The sequence below is a fragment of the Chelonia mydas genome, chromosome 1 (assembly GCF_015237465.2).
Source record: "Chelonia mydas isolate rCheMyd1 chromosome 1, rCheMyd1.pri.v2, whole genome shotgun sequence".
NCBI classification, from domain to species: domain Eukaryota; kingdom Metazoa; phylum Chordata; order Testudines; family Cheloniidae; genus Chelonia; species Chelonia mydas.
In genome coordinates this window covers 297,762,842-297,785,101 of record NC_057849.1, presented here as the reverse complement: position 1 = coordinate 297,785,101, position 22,260 = coordinate 297,762,842, and the positions used below count along the sequence as shown (strand labels likewise).

At 42.6% G+C, this 22,260-nt stretch overlaps 1 protein-coding gene across 4 annotated transcripts in view; it reads left to right on the top strand.

Annotated features, from left to right (window-relative positions):
- Positions 1–22,260, top strand: part of DOCK4 (dedicator of cytokinesis 4) — a 410,395-nt gene that overhangs the window by 368,524 nt on the left and 19,611 nt on the right. For all 4 annotated transcript variants that reach the window (XM_037888663.2, XM_037888655.2, XM_043549556.1 and 1 more), the window contains 9 exons: positions 1,879–2,027; positions 3,307–3,393; positions 6,264–6,368; positions 8,696–8,837; positions 9,428–9,594; positions 11,092–11,178; positions 12,865–13,041; positions 20,007–20,090; positions 22,005–22,124. In XM_037888663.2, the coding sequence (XP_037744591.1) occupies positions 1,879–2,027; positions 3,307–3,393; positions 6,264–6,368; positions 8,696–8,837; positions 9,428–9,594; positions 11,092–11,178; positions 12,865–13,041; positions 20,007–20,090; positions 22,005–22,124 (1,118 nt within the window). The remainder of the gene's footprint in view (positions 1–1,878; positions 2,028–3,306; positions 3,394–6,263; positions 6,369–8,695; positions 8,838–9,427; positions 9,595–11,091; positions 11,179–12,864; positions 13,042–20,006; positions 20,091–22,004; positions 22,125–22,260) is intronic.

Sequence of the window (22,260 nt, the reverse complement as noted above, 5' to 3'; positions counted from 1 at the left end):
TACACACCTTCCAAATCCACAACAAATGAAACAGGGGTCCCACAGACAACAGTTTCCTACACTTCACAACCCTTATGCATTCCCATAACATGGCCCATCATGTGCACTGAACTAGGCAGAGGAAAAAAATAGTATGTGATCATGTAATTAAAGACTGTATCCTAATGCATACATACAGGAGGGCCAAATGAAGATTGCACAGGCAACCTTAATTCTAGCATATCCTAACTTTTGAGCTTTGACTTTGCAACCTTAATAATGTTCTTTTAACACAGTTTGTGTGTGTGTGTAATTTCCTAGGTTTTTAAAAAGCAAACCAAAAAAACAGATTCCACTATGAGGATCATCTGCTGGGTTAGAACCTTTAGATCCACATCTCAGTTCTTGCAACTGAAGCTAACAGAGTAACTGATAGAGGATGACACGTTTCAGAGTGGTAGCCGTGTTAGTCTGTATCAGCAAAAAGGACAAGGAGTACTTGTGGCACCTTAGAGACTAACTAAAACAAGGTGGGTTTTAGTCCACGAAAGCTTATGCTCAAATAAATTTGTTAGTCTCGAAGATGCCACAAGTACTTCTTGTTCTTTTTGCTGATAGAGGATGACAACTTATTACTGCTATGTGGACCAGCAGTAGAGGGGAATGAGACATTGTGCCAGAGGGTTTCACTGATATTTTTGACACCAGGGGAATGTTGAATCTTGGGTTTCTTTGCAGGCTCTAGGGGAGTGTGCTCTAGTGGGCATAGATCCTTCTGCCCTCATTCCTCCCAGCCCTGATCCCTTCTGTGTTGTACCCTTCAGCCTGCCCCTCTACAAGTTCTGGTTTTTTACCCCAGCTCTTCATGCCAGTGACCTCACCACCACCTTCCAGTCCTAGTTTCCTTGTCTAGACATTGCCAGTTTCTGCCCCTCCTCTAGTTTTCCAATCTTTTACATACCCCTTCCCCCACACTGGCTCCCAGTCCCAGTTCCTCTCCTGTTTCTCCCCCTCCCCCAGCTCCCAGTCTGTCTTCTTGTACAGCCACTATCCTTTCTCCCCCTCTTTCCTGGCTCCTAGCCTTCCCCTTTTCTCCCCCGTCTCCTTGACCCAGTCTTTTCCCTCTACTCTTTCTGCCCCCAGGCTCAGCTCCTCACCCCTCTGCATTCTAATCAGTTTGTTCCTCCTCCTTCTCCATGCTGCTGAGGGAACATTGAGAGAACAGGAGAGGCAGTCTCCCTGCTCTCCGTCCAGGTGCCTGGAAGCAGCCAGGATTAGCAATTGCAGGGATAGTCCTGCTCAGCCTTTGCAGCGAACATGCCCAGTGTAGATAGCATCTTTGGAGAAATTAGGTGCTACACTCTAACATGTCTCTACTGAGCATCTGAGAGTTTTCAGTGTCTTATAATTTGGTCATTTTTTATGGGGATGGCAAAAGGCACATATCTGACACAAAGGCCCATCCCTCTGCCAAATTTCAAGTCCGTACTCCAAAGCATAGCGGACCTAGAGCTTCTCAGCAAAACAGTTGTAAGAACTTTAACATGGGCAAAACATCATATTTTCCCCTAATCTCATTCTCAGTAATGGCTGGGCCATTTTTGCTAAAACTTACAGAAATATTCAGCCTGAGGTAGACAGCCAGCATAGGAAATTTCATCCTGAGCAATTAAAGTATGGCAACGTTATAAGCAACTGAAAACAGCATATTATCGTGGGAAGTATAGAGCAACCTTGTGCTACTAGCGCCCCCTATGATGATTTAGGTAAAGTAGTTGTTCTATGCAGAGGTATAACTTTTTGAGAATATTATGGTAGATAGTGGTTTAAATAACATGGCTTTTGAGGTATTTTATATTTTTCATGTTTACATATAACACTTTGTAACTTGTCTGACAGAGGCTGGCTACACACTATTGCTGTACGATGAGTTATTAGAATGGTCTGACCGGCCATTGAGAGAATTTCTAAACTATCCCATGCAAACAGAGTGGCAGCGCAAAGAGTACCTTCACCTTACAATCATCCAGAACTTTGACCGGGGAAAGGTAAGTGGGTTTAATTATCGATTTTTATCATGAGTGGGTAGTAGGATTGTAAAATCACCTCCAGTTTTGCAGTGTTTATTTCTTATATCCAGTGACTGCCATTTAAGTGACTGCCATTTAAAAGTTAGCATTTGCCATAAATTACCACATATGGTGTCTGAAATACTGTTGATTAGGACTTGCATAGTGCTGTTCAACTGGAAGCCTCAGAGAACTTTACAAAAGATGGTGTTTTCCCCATTTTACAGATGGGGAAACTGAGCCACATAAGGACAGAAGCATGCTGAATTCACACAAGTCAGTGACTGAGTTGGGAATAAAACCCAGGTCTCCTGACTCTTAGGCCTGTCCTCTATCTACAGAACCATGCTGGCTCCCTTGAATAGCAACTGCAGCAGCAGTAATACTAATGATAATATTCAGAGGCTGCTGTTGGTAAGTTTTAATGGTGACCATAGCATAGTGCCAATATTCAGAAATCTTATCCCAAATTAGACAGAAACCATTGCTTATTGGTCTGAAGACTGGCACAAATATTGGCCGCCAATATTATCTGGTTTAAAATTATACTCTCTGCTTAATTTTTTACTTAAATCTCTCTCCTCAATCATTGATACAGAGGTACACTGTAATTTTTTGTAACTGGTGTAATATCCATGTAAATTTTTGTAAGTAGTAGAATTAAAACTAATGTTGAATGCTGGTTAGCAATGAGTCAAACAAGTTAAGGATACTCTGAGCTTGTGAAATTGAAAACTTGTCCCCCTACCCCAAAAAAATCAAGGAAGGAATATTTTTCCTAATTTTTCTACTCTTCTATATGTAAAATACATTTTATATAGGAACATATAACCAGTCGAATAAATCCCATGTGCCGTGCTGGAGGAGATGGATATCACTTCATTAGTGATCTCCACCTTCTGCAGTGCACAGTGTGTCTTATCTCAAATGACTCCTTTTATCTGCTAACTCTGGAAATATACGGTTTGATGCCTCAAAGAGTCCAGAAGTTTAGTTAAGGAGTTTTGCCCTTATCAAGATACTGCAGACAGTGGGTATTATGTTCAAGTATGTTCAGTAACTGGGAGTGCAGTTCAGTCAGCCTACAAAGAAGGAGCTTTAATAACATATTGTGAATTGTCACATAACAGGTGTTGTCTGCCTTATATTTGTTGGCTACTGGGAAATTGTATCAATAATAGAAGATACTTGGAAAGCTATTTGAAATTGCCACAAAGCATGATTCCTCTCTGTATTTCTGTAACCTGTTTGTCTACAGTGTTGGGAGAATGGCATCATCTTATGCAGGAAGATTGCAGAGCAGTACGAGAGCTATTATGACTACAGAAATCTCAGCAAGATGAGGGTAATGTACCCGGGTGCATTTTGGTCATTCAGAATAAGGAGCTCCCTTTTGATTAGAGTTAAACAAAATGATTCTTAGCCTATTAAGTTTGGCCTTGTAAGCCTAATACGACTAGTATGCAATCCTTACCTTTGATTCTTATTTGTTCCCTATAATGTATATATCACCGGTGGCCAAACTTACCCACCCTCTTACTGACTTCTGGACAATCTCCAGAAGTTCGAGAGCTGAGGCGTACCTGCCGGGGCTTGGGGCTTCAGCAGAAGTGGAGCTAAAGCCCTGAGCCTTGGCAGGTGCTTCCCACAGAGCTGAAGCCCCAACACCCCCTTTCCAGCTAGGCAGAAGCCAGAGGTGATGTATGGGGGGGCACATGGTTCACCCCCCCCCATTTTTTTCCTGGGTTTGCTGGCTCCGCTCAGTCACATGGTGCCTCCCTCTCCCTGTGCGACAGCTGCTGGAGCCGGCAAGCTGGGAGCTGAGGTAATGGGGAATGGCAGCGGTAAGCAGCTGGGAGCTGCAGGGAGAGCTGCTGCTTTTGCTGCTGCCTCTCCCCATGGAGCTAACACCTGGGAGTTCTAGGGAAAGATTCCTGAGGGTATGAAGGGGGCCTGACTCAAGCTGTTGGGAGGGCCTGAACCTTTAAATTGTGGTTCCCCAACACTCAGCAGGCCCCAGTCCTTTCTGTCAGAAGCCCCTAGCCCCACCACCCTGCCTCAGGGCAGAAGCCTTGAGCCCCTTCTCCCCCCAGTCTGGTAGGTGGAGAATGGGGGGGACATGAGGGTGCTCCACGAGCCACATTTTAACTTAAAAGAGCCACTGGTTGGCCACACCTGATATATATGTATAAAGTATTCTGGGATATTTGCAGAATAAAAGTAAATGGATAGATTTTAAATGCTTCCATTTTGGGCAGCCATCCAAAACATTTTTAACACGAGTGAGTACAAAGCTGTACTTTTGTTGTATTCATATTTCTAGCTAACACTATACACAATCGCTCTGTTATGAGCAGCCGCCCACCTTCATTATTCTAATTGCTTGAAAAGCCAAGCAATCGATCATTAGTTCTGTATAAATATTTTTCTGAGAACCATGATATTTTTTTTAAAATGACAATTTAACAATTCAGAACCTAAATGAGGGTTTTGTCCTCTCTCCTATTAGAAGTTTCCTGTTCCACTAAAAGGTTTTTTTAGGAACTCAAAAGCATATTTAATGTTTAGTTTGCTCTATTGGACAGATCTGGCCAAACACATAAGAAGCAGCAAACTGAGTACTACCATAAAAATTTTGCCCTTAGTAATGCCTTTTCACAGCATTTTTTATCAAACGTCATAGAGCAGACACAGTAAATTTAGTAAAAGTCACAGGTCACTAAATTTACTGTGACTGCTCCATGATTTTCAATAAAACATCTCCTCCTCCTCCTCCTCACTTTGACAGTTGGGCTGGGCACTGACGGTTCATAACAGCACCCCTCCGTCCAGACATCACAACCCTAATCCTGGCCCAATGTGGAAGGTAGGCTGGGGGCTGAGGAAGAATAGAGAGGTCACCGGGATGGAGCACCACATTACAATGGAGGGGCAGCCAGACCTGAACAGCACTGCACCCCCATGCACCAGGTCCCAATGCCACTCACTGAAGTTTGGCCCCTCCACCTCCTCCTACCCGATTCATGACAGAGGGACAGCTGGGCCAAACCTGACCAGTGCTACAACCCCGCACGCCATGTCACAACACCTAGAATGGGCTGCCAGGTCCAGCCTTGTGGGACAGGAGCCACCACTCCGGGGTGAGTCACAGGCACACAAGAAAAGTCACAAATAATGGGAAGATTATGCTATCTGCCACACTTTTTCCCATCATGACAAACCTACATCCCTAGTCTTGCCTATTTAATTGGTTCTTGACATATCTATGTTGTGAATATCTGAAAGACTGAAATGCTAAATAGTCTTCCAGTACATATACACTGTTGATGTTAATCTGACTTTGTATAAAAATGAGGTTTCTTCATGTAATTTAAGTAGGGCGGCAATTAATATTACTTCTGATTACATTTCCCCCCAAAGTCTTCAATATTAGCAAATTAACAAAATTGTATCAATAACTGACTAATGTTGATCCTTTTCTTTTTATCACTATTTGTAAAATATTGACGGAGAACCTGTCTCTTGAATCACATCAAGACAAATAGGAAACTATGAAACCAAGTCACTTTGTGCCAATATTTTGAGTGAAACAACAAGTGTGTATATTGGTCAAAGAAAGGATTTTTATACATTTTCTAGACTGGAATTTTCAAAGGAGCCCAAGGAAGTTTAGGTACTCAGCTTCTATTGATATTAAATTAGATTTAGACTCCTAACTCCCTTGGGCAGGATTCTTTGAAAATCCCAAACCTTAATGCCCTGTGCTCATAAAAATGCCCTTGTTATAGCTAGATACTTGAGTAATCAGCAGAATACTTGGGATTATGTTTCAAATTGGGTGTGTGGGTGTGGTGGTGTGCGTCTGTGTGTGGGTGTGTGTATATAATAAGAATGGAGATGGTAAATTAGGAAGATTAAAGAAGAAAAACATGCACATCTTTATTATTCTAAGAGATTTGTGTGTTGTGATTTCTCACCCCAAAACAAACAAACACAAACAAACAAAAACAAAAGGTAATATCTGTTCTTCCTAAGTGAAAATAACTGCACAAAAATTCTTGGAAACTTTCAATCCACTGTAGAAGAGTCATCTAGTTCTCCTTATTGCTGATTAGAACTGCAATGTGATTCTAATACCTTGGGGCACTGAGCAGTCTCTTCTCTGTAAAAGCTTTAAGTATAAAACATATATTTCTTCTTCTCAATCTTATTCAGATGATGGAAGCCTCTTTGTATGATAAAATAATGGATCAACAACGTTTGGAGCCAGAGTTTTTCAGAGTTGGATTTTATGGGAAAAAGTTTCCATTTTTCTTGAGAGTGAGTAAATTCAAAATCAAGTTAATGCACTAATTCTATCAGTCATGCTTTCATTCATCTTCTCTTCCCCTACTTGAGAACTTGATTATGTCTTATGCCAGTTCTTCCTTTGTAGGAGATGGAAAACTCCAGGTGTTTTGTCTAAATGGGATAGCCTCGTAATATTCTTTTAGGGGAGTGAGATGTTTGTTCCCACAGAATGGACAACAGCTCCTCCAAAACCATACATACCTTGAGCTCCAAGTGTGTCTCGGGATACAAATGGGAGATCAGGCCTCGGCTATGGGCTACTAGGGGAGCAACGCTTCCTCAAGAACCTTACTCCCATTTTGCTTTTATTAGTGACTTCCCAGAAACCTGTTGGTTTGTGTTTGGGGGTGGGGGCAAGGGTCTACTGAGCAAAGGGGCAATTAGGGAAAGTAATCAACACCACCCCTTTACCAAGTACAGACTAGGGATAACTTTTTCAAAGCTACCTATGTCTCATTTGTCCCCTTGACTTTTAATGAGACTTAGGCTTCCAAGTGCCTGAGTCACTTTTGAAAATGGAACTTGGGTGCCTTTGACTAGTTTCCCCCTTTTGTTGATCCAGTTGTGCTGACTGGCACCTTTGAGACAAGCAAAGACTCCTTCCACTCTCCACAGCGTCAATCTCATGGAGTCTGCTCCTCTGTACTCCCCGGCTCACACACTCAAACAGAGCAGTGATCTGGGTAGCCTGCAAGGGAGGACTTATTGGCCTGAGCAGGCTGGTAGGGGAAATCACAGTCTTGCTTTTAGTAGGTATAGTATGAAACTCCTTCCCCTTAAAAGAGGTGACACAAAACACATCTCGTGGATATATTATTACTACTTGGTTCAAGCCATCTTCACAAATCTATTTTAAAATCTTAGGTTATAAAGAATTTAAGGTTTGGAAAATTGGCAAGGTTTGTCAATTGGTAGAATAAATCTTACTTAAAAAATCACTGCACGATAGATATTCAGTTGTTACTGATCTATACATTTGTCTCCGCCTTTTTTAATATACTTTTCCCTGTGAGTTAATTACAAATAACACTGCTAAAGTACAGAGAACAGTGTTACTCTCTGTTGGCTTTGCAAGCACGCTTCAGGACTTACTATTTATATCTGCCTCAATTTTTTAAAGGCAAGTGGCTTGTTAATTATTGTGGTGAAGTCCCTAGCTATGTTTGCTGTAGAAAGGGCTTCACTTTTTCAAATGTAAGTATCCTCAGCTATTATTTGTATTTGCACTCAAAGAATATCAGAGTTTATTTCACCAACAGCAATTCACAAGAAAGGCTGGCGCTCTCAGATGCGTATGGTATCTGTTTGTGTTCTCATGATTTTACAGAGATGATTATTATTTTTACCAAACACTGCTAAACAAAACCACTGCAAAAATACAGATAAAACAAGTGAATTTATTTAACATTATTGCTTGGGAAATGGTGAATGTGCATATTTATTCCTGATAAATTGGATAAAATCCTATAATATACAAAGATGAGGCCCTGTCTAAAGTCCTATGCCCAGGGGTATAGGAAGCTGATGAAGAAGAGTATTTCCATAGCACTTGTGGGTATCAGCACAACCATTGTAAACAATAAGTGCTGCATTGGGAATTCCAGCTCCTGGCATCTAATGGTTTATGTGAGGTTCATGTTGCACACACAAATGTTTAAGAAAGCCCACTTGACCTGGTGGTGCAGGGGAACAGTGAGCAGCCATGTGGAAGATTCAGAGTTGGAACAGGCTCAGCTACCCTCATTCTCTCTTTCCCCCAAGGCAGGGCAGGCCGAATATATCAGACTGGTGATCTGTGCAGTCTTTAGAGGGAGAGGCAATAGGGATGCATTCTGAAGGATTCTTATCCCTTCCCTTTCTCCAAGGTGCATATCTCTAAAGCAAGATTTAGGACTAACCAGCAAAAAAATTCAGTACACTGCACAAAGGACGTATGACTCTCCTGTTCCCTTCACCATCCATTACTTTACATTACCCGTGCATACTTTCAGCTAGTCAAAACAATGTTTGCCTTTCAGATCACGGCTTACAGAAATATGTAATGATTAGATTTTCCAGAATGCCTCAAGCAATAAAATGTATTTTATATAGCGCAATTACATTTGCTTTCCTTTTGACTAAATCACTTTTTCCCTCTATATATTTGTTTTCTGCTTTTGCTTTTTGTTACTTACCTTTTTCTTTGTTCAAATAGTGCAATAAACATCCCCAAAAGCCCACTTTTAAAAGTGTGTGTCTTTATTTATTTAGTGGTACTCAGTTATTTTCATGTAACTAGCTCTGCTTCTTCTGTACAGAATAAGGAGTTTGTTTGCCGAGGACATGACTATGAGAGACTGGAGGCTTTCCAACAGCGAATGTTGAATGAGTTCCCACATGCCATTGCTATGCAACATGCCAATCAGCCCGATGAGACCATCTTTCAGGCAGAAGCACAGTGTATCCATACTTTCACAAGATCATACTCTGCAGTTAATTTTTGCACACTTTTAAAAAAAAATTACATTGTTACAGCCAAATTCACGTGTGATATAATTCCACTGAAATAATTGGAATTACATCTGGAAAGAATTTGACTTCTAACACTTTTTTTTATTCATAATTTCTTCAGGTAAACTATTTCCAGTCATTCTTTCATGTTTCTACATGGTTTTGTTTGTTTGTTTAAAAATCCTTGATAGGAGATCACTGGTTAAACATTTTGATTTCATTTAAATTACTTTGCAGAACTGTCAGACTTTGAGCACTAGTATGTCAGTTTAAGTTGCAATAATTCTAGTTCTTGATTTACAGAGCATGGTATCATAGGCTATGGGTGAAATCTGAAGGAGTATCCATAGTTAAATATTTTAATTTCCATATACTAGATAGCTGCATTTTAGAAGTAAATGTGACTTGTTAAAAGAAGTTAATGGTCTGGAAGCTTAAGGATGTGAACTTTCAGAATTTTTATTTCTTAACGCTTCAGGAACCAGTCTACTTGTTTTGCTGGTGATAAGTTAGTTTGGCCCTTAACTTTTTACATGTAGATCTGCAGATCTATGCAGTGACACCAATTCCTGAAAGCCAGGAGGTCCTGCAGAGAGAGGGCATCCCAGATAACATCAAGAGTTTTTATAAAGTGAATCACATCTGGAGATTCCGATACGACAGGCCATTCCACAAAGGGACCAAAGACAAGGAGAATGAATTCAAGGTATAGTACCATATAGTTTCCTGTACTACTGGTGCTGTATAACATTGTTCATAAGATAATTTGTAGTTATGTGCTGAATGAATTAGATAAGAGTAAATTAAATGGACCCTCCAAATAATGATAAATCAAGTGTCATTTCCATACTCTTCAGATTTTAATTAAAATAAGGAAGACAAACATAAGGCAAGATTGTTGCTTGCCCTACATATCTGCACAAGTGAGTGAGAACGCGTAAGAAGCCCGCTTACTTCCCTTCACACGCTACCTGCATAAGCTACCTATATAGCTTTGCAGCGGGAGAGCAGCACCCACACTGTTTGCTAAAACAGTTAAACTGGCACAGACTCGGAAGTAAAGTAATCTGCACCAGGCATAAGGCACAGGTGATTCCTCCTGCGGAAGAAGGGGGAAGCAGAAACCAAATTGTGACTCTTTAAGTTACAATATGGTTCCTGGTCTGAGCTTGTGACATGACAACTACATGCTATCTTTTAATCCAGGTCCAAGCCACAAATTAGTCCCTAATAAATAAATTATTATTAATCCTATTAACAAAAATATTGGTGTGTGGAAAATTCACTCTTGCCTTTTCCAGTACCAACCTTAACACTGACCCACAAGACACTTGGAAACTCTTTCAGCATATGCCTGCCTGGTTATATATATATATGTACCTAGTCAAAGATATTCATCTCTTAGTAATGTATATATGAAATACATTTGTATATCTTGTGCTTCAATAAGGGAATTATTCAAATGGATAAAGTGCATTATCACATGTTGGTATTGCTGTAAACTTAGAGTAAGAACTATAAGGGTAATAAAAAGCACCATAAAAATGAGCTTAATGAATCAGTTGTATATTCTGATGAAAGTTTAGGATTCTTTAATTGTACTACTCTGATGTATTTTATATAAGCATTATATTATATACTGTAGGAACCCTGTAATTCAACAGACTTTTATGTCACAATAATGCTTTTAAATTACTTTAAGATATTTCCCTAAAAGGCATTTAATAGTATTATGTGTTTGTGGGTGATGCATGCAATACACTTTGATATATTGTAGGACTTGATAAAGGAGAGTGAGTCACTCTTTTTAAACAAGTATTTTTCCCATTTATTCCTTATCTCAGGAATACAAAAACTAGAAACTGTCCTTTTTCCCAATAGATTAGGTTGTGAGTAGCTTTCATCTGTAGTCCATTTAGAGAACAGAGACCAGGATAAAAAGAGTATCCTCCACTCATGAGATCAGCAGAAATTAATAGTCAGTCCTAGACGGTAAAAGAGAAAATTGTATATTGTATTCTTTTGGGTGGTCATTTAAGCAGATTTAGCTATTACCACATTACTGCCATTCAATATCACAAGAATGAAGAAATCCATCAGTTAACAAAAGATCAAACAAACCACCGAAAATAGGGCAAGGTGGCAAAAGCAATGTGCATTCTAGATCACGTGTCTCCAAATAATTTGCTTTTGTATTTTGCAGAGTCTATGGGTGGAAAGAACAACATTGATTTTAGTGCAGAGTTTACCTGGGATATCCCGTTGGTTCGAAGTGGAAAAACGTGAAGTTGTGAGTATAAAGAGATCTATTAATAGACCCTTGCTTCCGAGTTCATTTTGGATACTGGCTTAGCAACTAGGTTACTTCTTTATATGTACAGCATGTAATAAACCAGATTTAAAGATTTATTAGTAATATCTAGTGTTGTTAGTGGCAGGAATCCATCTCAGCCTGCTTTTTATGCTGAATAAAATGATTTTTAAATCCTTCTATGGTATCTAGTTCCCATAAATAACTGAATAGCACTGGTAGGAACCACCAACCATCATTATGATTGATTCAAACAATTCAAGACAAAAAAACCAAGAAAAATATAGTCAGAGGTGACACTGAAAGTCAGCAAGTTATTTTCTTAGAACCTGGTAAGTGTTCACTGCTTAGAATATTTATGGCCTAACATGTCTCTTGGTATACTTGAAAGGTAATCATTCTCAGGGCTCCCATTCTGCTAAAAGTGCCATGGGGGTGGATCCCTCTCTCTGCATGGAGCTCTATTAAAGTCACTGGGTCTCTGCATGGGTGCAGAAACCTGCCTACGTGAAGCTCATTGTAAGATCCAGGTCTAAAGTAGCAACCCATTACTAACAGCTTGTAATTTATTGTTTTTCTTCATAGTTAAATTTCAGGGAAACTTCTCTAATACATTCAAAACATATTCTGAAAAATAATCCTTCTTGTTTAAAGTTCTCTAGCTAACTTGGCAAGCTTCAAGCCCTGAAGGTTGGCACATGCAAATATTCTCCCTCTTGCCAAAGAAGACAGCCCAATACTAATGGGAAACTAGTCCCCATTGAACACAGGGTTACTGCTGTACAAATTATTTCCTTTTAAAAATCTACTCTTTTTTATGTTGTTATTTTGTTTGTCAGTCTTTCTCTCATCCTTCTGGTATAGTCCTAACTGAAAAACAGCTACTCAATTTAGTATAAATCAAATGACACAATTCTGTGTAAAGCAAGAGAAAATCTGCTAGCTAATTGGTACTGTGGCTGCTGCTCCAGTACACACAAATTCCCAGATTAATACAGCACAGCCCAATATTTTGCATGAAAAATGTCACCTCAAAACAGCAGGAGACCCTCCCATAGGTACCTTTATCACCATTACAGTCAGTTTTTGCCAGCAATTATAGCTGAAATACTACAGTTTCCTCTATGCTTAGCATAGCACATACTTGCGTTGTCTCAAATACCACTGGGTGGTAACATTTGGTAAATGATGACAGCTATAGAGGCCAGAGAATAGTCTATTCTCTACTCTAGCTACTGAATTATAAAATTTCTTCTGCCTTTCCTGTCTTCTTGCAGTATATATTAGCAGCTAGGGAAACTCCTCTGACCCTTCAGTAAGGCACAGAAATCACTCCGGGCCTGATAATGAGTGCCCTGTTAATTTCACCAGGAGTTAAAGGGCTCAGTATTTTGCAGGAGGTGTTCACCAGCTTTGCAGAGTCAAATAATATGAATTGCTGATGGAATTTGGTCCTTGCTTGTGTGGTTTAAGTCATTCTGGTTTTGACCCCATATCTCACAAGGCAACCCAAGCATGTAGGAATTATCTACAAATATATGAGAAATTAGTAATACATAATAACCTTGTTTAGAGTCTAGAATTCAGCAAAAACAGCCTTTAATAAATTATCTGTTAAATATTTGAGAATTAAGCATGTTCTTGGTGATTTTTTTTTCCCCCCAGGTGGAAATGAGTCCCCTCGAGAATGCTATTGAAGTGCTTGAAAATAAGAACCAGCAGCTGAGAACTCTGATTAGTCAGTGTCAGACCCGACAGATGCAGAATATAAACCCACTCACAATGTGTCTGAATGGGGTCATAGATGCAGCAGTTAATGGTGGAGTTGCTAGGTACCAAGAGGTAAGCAGTTTATTTATAAAATATATTTTACGGATCTGTTGTATTATCTGTTTCGTGCATAGTTTTACTAATTTTAAGCTGTTTCTGTCTAACTCTTGCTCTGTATAAAAGCATACAGATGGTATTATATATAATGGATGCAAATAGTACTAATAGAAACTGCATTATACATAATCACCTATACTAAAATAAATATCAAAGGTGATATTAAATGTGTGATTTTTTTTTAATTTTATTATTTACATTTGAGTGTAAGTAGCACTATAAAATTATCATAGTGATAAGTAGATCCAGAATTATCTTGCATTCTTTGATGGTTACTTGTTTTTTTTCTGTGAAAGGTTAAGCCACTCTATTTAAAATTAGTTTTATCACTCTTTCCTACATTGTGTCAGTTTCTCTTTAGGTCAGGAGACAGTTTTGAACAGTTTTCTATTTCTTAATGAGGTTGTTCTGCCAATAACACTGTTACATTTATTCCTTAATAAGAAAGGGTGTTTGTGACAACTTGTTCTCCTAGATCTTCTCCAAGTCTTTCAAGAAACCGATCTTCCTGGGAAAGTCTAGAAGGAAACAGTGTGTGCAATGGAAAAGTATTTTGTTTATCACCTCTAACCTATATTCTTGCTGAAGAATTGTTCATGATCATCATCACGCTTGGGTCACCTTCATGATTACCTTAAATTTTTGGAATATTATCCCAGGGCAGAGTTCTGTGGTATGTTGAAGCTAGCTCTGAGTGAAAAAGAAAGGATGTGAACACTACGACTACTAGCTTGTTCTTGACATTTTCCCCAGAAGTCTTATAAGATATTTCTCTGTGTGTTGGAATTCCCCTACCATAGTATGAGAAGGTGAAGAAGTTGAATAACAGGCTTCAACCTACCCTGGAAACAATGGTCCACACCTAGCCATTTCAAAACATCTCATTTCAGATGCTGTCATCTCTTACACCTCTGGAAGCTGAGAGATAACACAGTGTGACTGAACACCAGTCACAAACTATGGACCCACTCTAAATGAGTGCCCACTTTGATCATTTGCTGCCAGCATCTCAGACTTACACTAAGCCCTTCCAAAGATACTCACTGACTCAGTAATCTGCGCTTGGATATTTGAATGTTGCTAATCACCTCTCTTGCCATGCGAAAGAAGAAGCTGAATACCACTTTGCCCACTTGACCGAAAGGTCAAAAGCAGTTTAAAGATTCACTGCTCACTCAGTATGTCAGATTTTTGGAGGCAGCAACTGAAGTAAGATGAAGGAAAATGAACCTGACACATTGTTGGGATGTACCGCTAATGCAGAAACAAATCATGAATTGTTAAACTAAAAGTTTTAGCCTGTTGCCTATTCCTCCCCTGTTCCTGTGATTTATGATCAACCCATATATTCCCCTCCACCCCGGGTGACACATAGTTGGTCCCTACCCCTTTTTCAGCTCTCCCCCTCACACACTTTTTTTTAAAGCTGGGGGAGGTGAAAGAAAATGTAAGACCATGAATAAATGAAACTGCTCTCATTCTTTCTTTTCTAAGAAATAAGTGACCAAGGTAATGTCTTTTATTGGACCAACTTCTGTTGGTGAAAGAGACAAGCATTCAAGCTTACAGAGAGCTCTCTTTGGGTCTGGGAAGGTACTCCGTGTCACAGCTAAAATACAAGGTGAAACAGATCTCATTTTGTCATCTCATTATTTTTTCTCCTCTTCCTCCATTTCACAAAGGCATCACTCCATAATTGCTTTCCCTTACTTTCTCTTCTCTTCCCTTCTCTACGGGGCCACACACTCAATGTGTCTGTCCCCTTTCCAGCCCTGGATCTTCAGGCCTAAGCTCAGGGTAGATCTGAACTGTGAATACAGGCTCTTCAACAGATATCATCCTCCCTGTTGCAGCATCCCTCACCCCAGAAAACAGATTCTTCAGTCAACCCCTTCTTCTTGCAATCTAACTTCCCTCCGCAGGGCCAAAAAGCACCCATCTCCTATTGTCCATGCTGTTTCTTAACACTCCTCCTTCTTTGGGTGCTTGCTCATGTCGATTCCATTCTAGGTGTGTGCACGCCCACGTGCACAGTCGTTGGAAATTTTTGCTTTAGCAATATCTGTAGGGTCATCTGTGGCACCCCCTTGAGTGCCGCACCCATGCGCTGGTTTATTAGGTGCCACCAGCCCTACAGCCTCTCGGTTCCTTCTTACCGCCCATGATGGTTGGTTGGAGCATCTCATCTTGCATTGCAAACGCGTTAGTGGTTCTTTACAGCCCACTGTCTATCTTCTTTGTATATAGTTTGTAGGTACTTAGTTAGCCATTAAGTTAAGTGTTAGGTTAGTTTGGTAGTTAGAGTCCCAGCTGGGACTTCGCCCTGTTCCCCCAGCTGCCCTGTTCCCCCAGCTTCAAACCATGCTCGTCATGCAACAGGCCGATACCTATTAGTGACCCTCACGACAGCTGTTTGAAGTGCTTGGGGGAGTCCCATAGAAAGGACAATGACAGAATCTGTAAAAACTTTCGCCCTAGAATCCAAAAGGAGCAGGATATCCGCTTGAGGGCCCTTCTCATGGAGGCAGCACTTCTTCCTGTGTTGGAGCCCTCCTGCTCGGACCCCACGCTGAGCACCTCGGCATCGGTATGGAGTGCACCGCCAGCACTGGGCTCCGCTCAGCACCGTTCCCCCTCGTCGGTGCCTAAGAAGCAGCAAAAGAAGAAGAGCCCCTCAGCACCAGAGGGGAAAGGGGCTTCGAGCAAAGGACCTATGTCAGGCCAGGTGCCCACCCCGGAGCTTACTGTGGATACCGCTGTGATCAGACTCTCTAGCTGGCCAGTGATCTGCCTCCGACTCCTGGGAGCGACAGGGGACCCCGGCTTCTCCTAGGGCACTCGTTGCCCAGAGCCCTGGCGGCTAAAGAACAAGCAGGCCGTCTGATACTGCTGTTGCCGCGCCAGACTCAACTAAGATCCCAAAATTTAAGGGCAAGCCAGTCATGGACCCACCACATACAGCAGTGGAGCATCCTCTCCGGACCTCAGGCATAAATCCCCATCTCCACAGCCTAGGACCCCGGCACCACTCTCTCCCTACGAGGCATGGGACACTGGAGTCGAGGCACTGGTCCCCATACCCATGGTACTGGCAAGCTTCCCACAAAGATCGCTGTGGCGCAGGTCACCTTCGCTTACACGGTCTCCCAGATGTCAGTCCCCACAGGGGTGGAGTCACTCCCTATCATGACACCAGTCTCAATCTCCTTGGTACTGTTTGTCAAGCAGGCACCAATCCTTGCCCGCATCTCACCGGTCGCCAACTAGGTCAGTCAGCAAACTCAGGCCTCGACAGCTCCGCCCTGGTCGCCGGAAGGGCAAAGGTCGGAGTCAGACTGGGAGTTCAGCCCCTTGCCGAGGAGGGGAGATTCACTGCCGACCCGCAAGACCAGTACAGCATCTGCAGCTGCGGCATGGCAGCAGGGATAGTAGCCCACTCAATGGCCATGCTGGAACCCATGGGGTGTGTCCATAATGCTGGTCCCGTATTCCCACCAGTCTTCCCTGGCTGCCTCGGACAAGCTGCCTCTGGCACCGCTGGCACCGGAGTCAGAACACGACACTGACTCCAAAGCAGGGACGATGCAGCAGGCTTCAACACCCAAGGAGCCATCCCCAGAGAGGGAAGGTGAACCGGCCCCTCCCCCAGCAGTACAATCATCGTCATCTCCAGATGAAGCGGTGGCAGGTCCCTCCCAAACAGGCAGTCCCCTCGACGACTTCCAGGAGCACCAGGCCCTCCTTAAATGGTGGCTGCCAATTTGAACTTAAAAAGTAAGTTCACGGAGGACTCCAACAACCTCTTTAATGTTATATCCTCCTCCGGTGCCTGTCCACGCAGTGGTCCTTACGATTGCCAAATCGCTGTGGCAGACACCCTCTTCCATTCCGCCTACTTCTAAGAAGGTGGAAAAGAAGTATTACATCCCTGCAAAAGGGTTTGAATATTTGTGCATGCACCCTCCAGCGGCATCACTGGTCATGTCCACTGTTAATGAAAGGGACAGGCAGAGCCAAGTCAGTGGCATGCCAAAAAACAAAGAAGCCAAGAGACTAGACTTGTTTGGCGGAAAAGTTTATTTGACCGCAAGCCTGCAATTTTGGGTGTCTAACCACCACGCCCTGTTAGGCAGGTACAATTTTAATAGCAAATTCAAGGAGGCCCTCCCACAGGACCGAGCCCAGGAGTTTGCCGCTTTGGTGGAAGAAGGCACAGCAGCGGCGAGAGGGGCCCTCCAGATGGCCTGGGATGCTACGGACTCACCGGCCGGGTGGTCGCCTTGGTGGTGGCCAAGAGGCACACCTGCAGTCCTCCAGGTTATTCCAGGAGATGCAGGTCACCATTCAGGACTCCTCTTTGAGGGGGCAAGGCTCTTCTCCATGCTCACGGACACAAGGCTTCACAGCCTTAAAGACTCCTGGGCCACCTTCTGCTCCTTGGGCCTTCATACCCTCAGCAGACCAGGAAGCCGTTCGGCCCTCCACCTCCCCAGTCTAGGTCCTGCGGGACTCCCCAGCTGGGCACCTACAGGAGAAAGGATAGAGGCTAGGGGTCTAAGCCGCGTTACACGTTGTTTTCCCATTCGTCTGCTCAGCCTGGCCCTTCCAGAAACCAAGGAGGCCAGAAGCAGTCATTTTGAGGGTGTGCTTGAGGATGGCTCCTCAGTCAGTCCCCAGGATACGCCTTCCCACTCTTGCCTCAACCGCTGCGCCCCTTCCGGTCGGCCTGGTCATGGCTGACCTTGGCCCATTAGGTGCTCGAAGTAATATCTTCAGGGTACACCCTGCAGTTCGTGACTGATCCTCCCTCCCACCCCTCTTCCCCGTCCCTTTTCAGGGACCCGTCTCACAAGCAACTCCTCGTTCAAGAGGTCGAGAACCTCCTGCACCTGGGTGCGGCAGAGGAAGTCCTTCGGGACATGAAAGGAAAAGGGTTCTACTCCCGCTACTTTCTAATCCCGCTACTTCCTAATCCTATGTCACCTCAACAAGTCTCTCAAGAAGTTGAAGTTTCATATAGTCTCCCTGGCCTCTATCACCCCCTCCTTGGATCTGGATGACTGGTACGGTGCCCCCAACCTGAAGGATTTCCATATTTCCATTTTCCCAGGGCACAGGCACTTCCTCCATTTTGTGCTGGGCCAGCACCACTTCCAATTCACAGCGCTGCTCTTCAGTCTCTCGTCAGCCCCAAGGGTATTCACAAAGTGCATAGCACCAGTGGCCGCTTACCTGAGGTGCTGGGGTGTTCAAATTTACCTGTACCTTGACAACTGGCTGATAAAAGGCTGGTCCCGGGATCAGATGTGGTGGCATCTTGATCCGGTTTGCTCCACCTGTCGTGACCTGGGTCTGTTAATAAATGAGAAAAAGTTGGCCTTAATTCCAGTGCAATGGATAGAGTTCATTGAAGCGGTCCTCAACTCTACTCAGACCAGAGCCTTCCTCCCTGAGGCTCGGTTCCAAGCCATGGCAGACTTGATCTTGTGCATGCAAGCCCATCATCTCACCAGCAGTCACACATGCCTGTGATTGTTGGGCCACAATGGTGGCCTCCACTTACACAGTCCGGCACGCATGACTCTGCCTCAGATCCCTGCAGGCGTGGCTGGTGTTGGTCTACGTCCCCAACAGACACAGCATGGACCATGTGGTCAGGGTCCCGGACCTGTACTGTCATCACTCACTTGGTGGCAGAATCCTGCATTAGTGTTGGAGGGAGTTCCCTTAGTGGCTCCGTCCCCATCGGTGACCCTCATCTCTAATGCCTCAGACCTGGGGTGGAGAGCCCACCTGGGCAATCTCAGCATGCAAGGCCATTGGTCATGTCACGATCGCTTCCTACACATCAACGTCAGAGAGCTCAGAGCAGTTCTCTTGGTCTGCCAAGCCTTCCTACCTCACACAGAAAGCAGGGTGGTCCAGATCCTGACAGACAATGCAGCTGCTTATGTTCTATATCAACAAGCAAGACGGAGCCAGATCGTCTGCCCTTTACCAAGAAGCCCTCAGGCTCCGGGACTTCTGTACTACATGACTTTCATCTCATAGCTGCCCATCGGGGCCAGGAACGCTTTGGCAGATTGCCTCAGCAGGACCTTCTCATCTCGCCACCGATGGTCCCTCCATCTGGAAGTGGTCAGCATCATCTACCAGAGGTGAGGGACTTCTCAGGTGGACCTGTTCACACCCAGGCAGAACAGAAAATGACACGTTTTCTGCTCAATTCGGGGGGTCGACAGAGGCTCCCTGTTGGACGTTTTTCTGCTCCCATGGTCAGGGGCTCTGTTGTACACCTTCCCTCCCAGTGCCGTTAATTCACAGGGTCCTCATGAAGATGAAGCAGGACAGGGTGAAGGTGATCCTCATAGTGCCGGCTTGGCTGCACCAGCACTGGTTCAGCATGGTGCTGGACCTCTCGGTGGCTGCTCTGTTACAGCTGCTGCTCAGGCCAGACCTGCTGTTCCAAAACCACAGCAGTCTTCTGCATCAGAACCTGGTGGTTCTGCACCTAACAGCTTGGCTGCTGCATGGTTAAATGCGAAGAAGCAGGAGCGCTCGGCCGGTGTTCAACAGGCCCTGTTGGACAGCAGAAAGCCCTCCACCAGAGCGATCTAAATGGCCAAATGGAAGCGGTTCACTTATTGGACCTTGGATAAAGGCTTTTCATACAAGAAATGGCTGCCATTTATTTGTGCAGGTGATCTCTGTGTATAAGTTGCATATCAGTTTGTTCAAAAAGAACAGCAGTACCTTTAAATATGAAAATGGGTCTATAACTGTGATACGTGATTTTATTATTCTGTACTGCTGTGGGAAGAGTTGGGGTTTTGTTTTGAAAAACCGGGTGCCTTAAAGCTGTTGTAAACATATCCATCAAAATTTGTTGTGACTTTGTGCTGTGATTATGTTCTGCTCAGGCATTCTTTGTGAAGGAATATATCTTGAACCACCCAGAGGATGGGGAGAAGATCACACGCTTGAGAGAGCTGATGCTTGAGCAGGTAAAATGGAGAAAAGACAAAGCAGAGAGCCTGCTGTGTATTCTAGCTGAAATTGATATGTTCCCAGATAAGATATGAAATTGCAGTGTTTAGCTGCTCAATGGCCCTCAATATTTGCTGTATAAGTTTTCAGATAGCCTGCAACTCCCTATAAATAAGTTTAAAAGTGTAGTTAACTTAATCTCTCTGATCCTCTTCATCCTCTTTTCCTCTGTCCAAAAAAATATAAGTGGACCAGTAAGAGGCAGAACTTCCTTTCATATGATAGCAAGTATTTGTTTTATTTGCATGTTGTTACATATTTTACCACTACGACAGACTGACACTGCTATGACTAAAAAGTATATTGTAGCAATAATACAACTTGTATTATGTTAATTAATTAATTAATTAATTATTTTTTAAAACCATTCCACAAATACTTGCCTGACTAGGAAATAAAAATAGACTGCAACTAAGGAATTGAGAGGATGCACTTTATATAAAAATTTACGATCACTATTTGATCTTTGAACTGTTTTTCTCCTTTTTTCCTGTTATATTTGTTTTTATTGTGAGGTTTGAATTACTTAGTGTAGACATTACTATTTATGGAAAATAAAGATAAATGAGCTGCATAGTTTGTGATGAATTGAAAGGAAGAGAGGTGCTGGGAAATAACATTATTGACTATGTCTACTTTTTATTTTGATATTTTATTTTCCCCTTTGTTTCACCAATAAAATAAAATTTGAAAAGGAACTTTAAATATTCACTTGGTTAAGTGATAAGCTGGATAAACTTTACCTACTTGCTAAGCTGGTCAAAAACATCCAACAAAACATTTTTCAATAAAAAAGGCTTTTTTTGTCAAAATAGAAATTTTCTGCAGGAAAAATCAGTTTTGGCTGAAATTTTCATTGGGAAAAACCTAGATGAAATGTTTTATTTCTACATGTTGACCCCATAGTCTTCCATGATGCACTGCAGTGGCTCAGTTGCAGGGAAAGCCATGATGCATCATGTAAGATGTAGTCCAGCTGGAGAGCAGGGCCCCTACGAGAGAATGGGGCACAAGGGATCCAAGGGTAAACTCCCACGAGGCACCACAACACTTCTAGCAGAAGCAGAAATTAATGTTGACCTGCACTGAAACAAAATGGTTATTTTCACCTGTGATGGTGAAGTCAGTGCAGCTCTGCTGATTTACACCCACTGAGATGCTGGCCCAAAATGTCTGCTGGATGCTCTCATTCAAAGATATTACAGCATAATGTAACTATTCTATTTTACATTAAAGTTTATTTGGCTCATCACTTAACCAAGCCAAAGTTTTAAATCCATCTAAGTAAATCTGAACAAGATAATAAGTGATATGTTTTGGTGCTATTACTCTCAAGCCTGGTGGACTTTTGTCCTTCATATAAAGCCACCACATTAATTATCACTGCTTAGGAGATACCTGGTAGAGGAATAACATGGGTTCTGTAGTCATAGCAGGATGTGCATTCCAAGAACTGTGTTTGGACACATCCGTGTTGTCTGCCCAGACCTACTGGCTCCTTACCAGAGTTGTCATCTCTCACGTTTCTATGCAGTGACATTTCCTTCCCAGTATTGTTTGAGGAAAGTCTTCATTCATATTTTTAGAACTGCTTATTCACACATTTCACACCGAGTCAGGTTTTCTCTACACATTGAACAAAGCCACTGGTATCAAGCCAGCTAAGTTCTTCTGAAAATCAAGCAGCACAAAGAGGAGAAAAGTAAATGTTTTTGACTAGATGCCTGGTTTTGGCCTTAGGCTTTGTTTAATATCAAGGTCCTTCTAAAATATGTATTTCTGTGGATTCATAGCATTGTAACAAGGAGGTTAATGATGGAAAGCGAAAATTAAACTGAAATGCAATGTCTTTCTCTCCTTTTTTTGTGAAGGCCCAGATTCTAGAATTCGGATTAGCTGTACATGAGAAGTTTGTGCCTCAGGATATGAGACCTTTACACAAAAAGCTAGTAGATCAGTTCTTTGTGATGAAGTCAAGTTTGGGAATACAGGTATGTGAGCAGATGCACTGACAGGCCATAGGAATAGCTTAGCCGCAAGGACTGCTTCATTTGAACATGGTTGTTAGTTCTGCTAAGTGACAAAGAGTGACATCTTTTGGTTGCTTGGTTGCATTACATTGTTGTA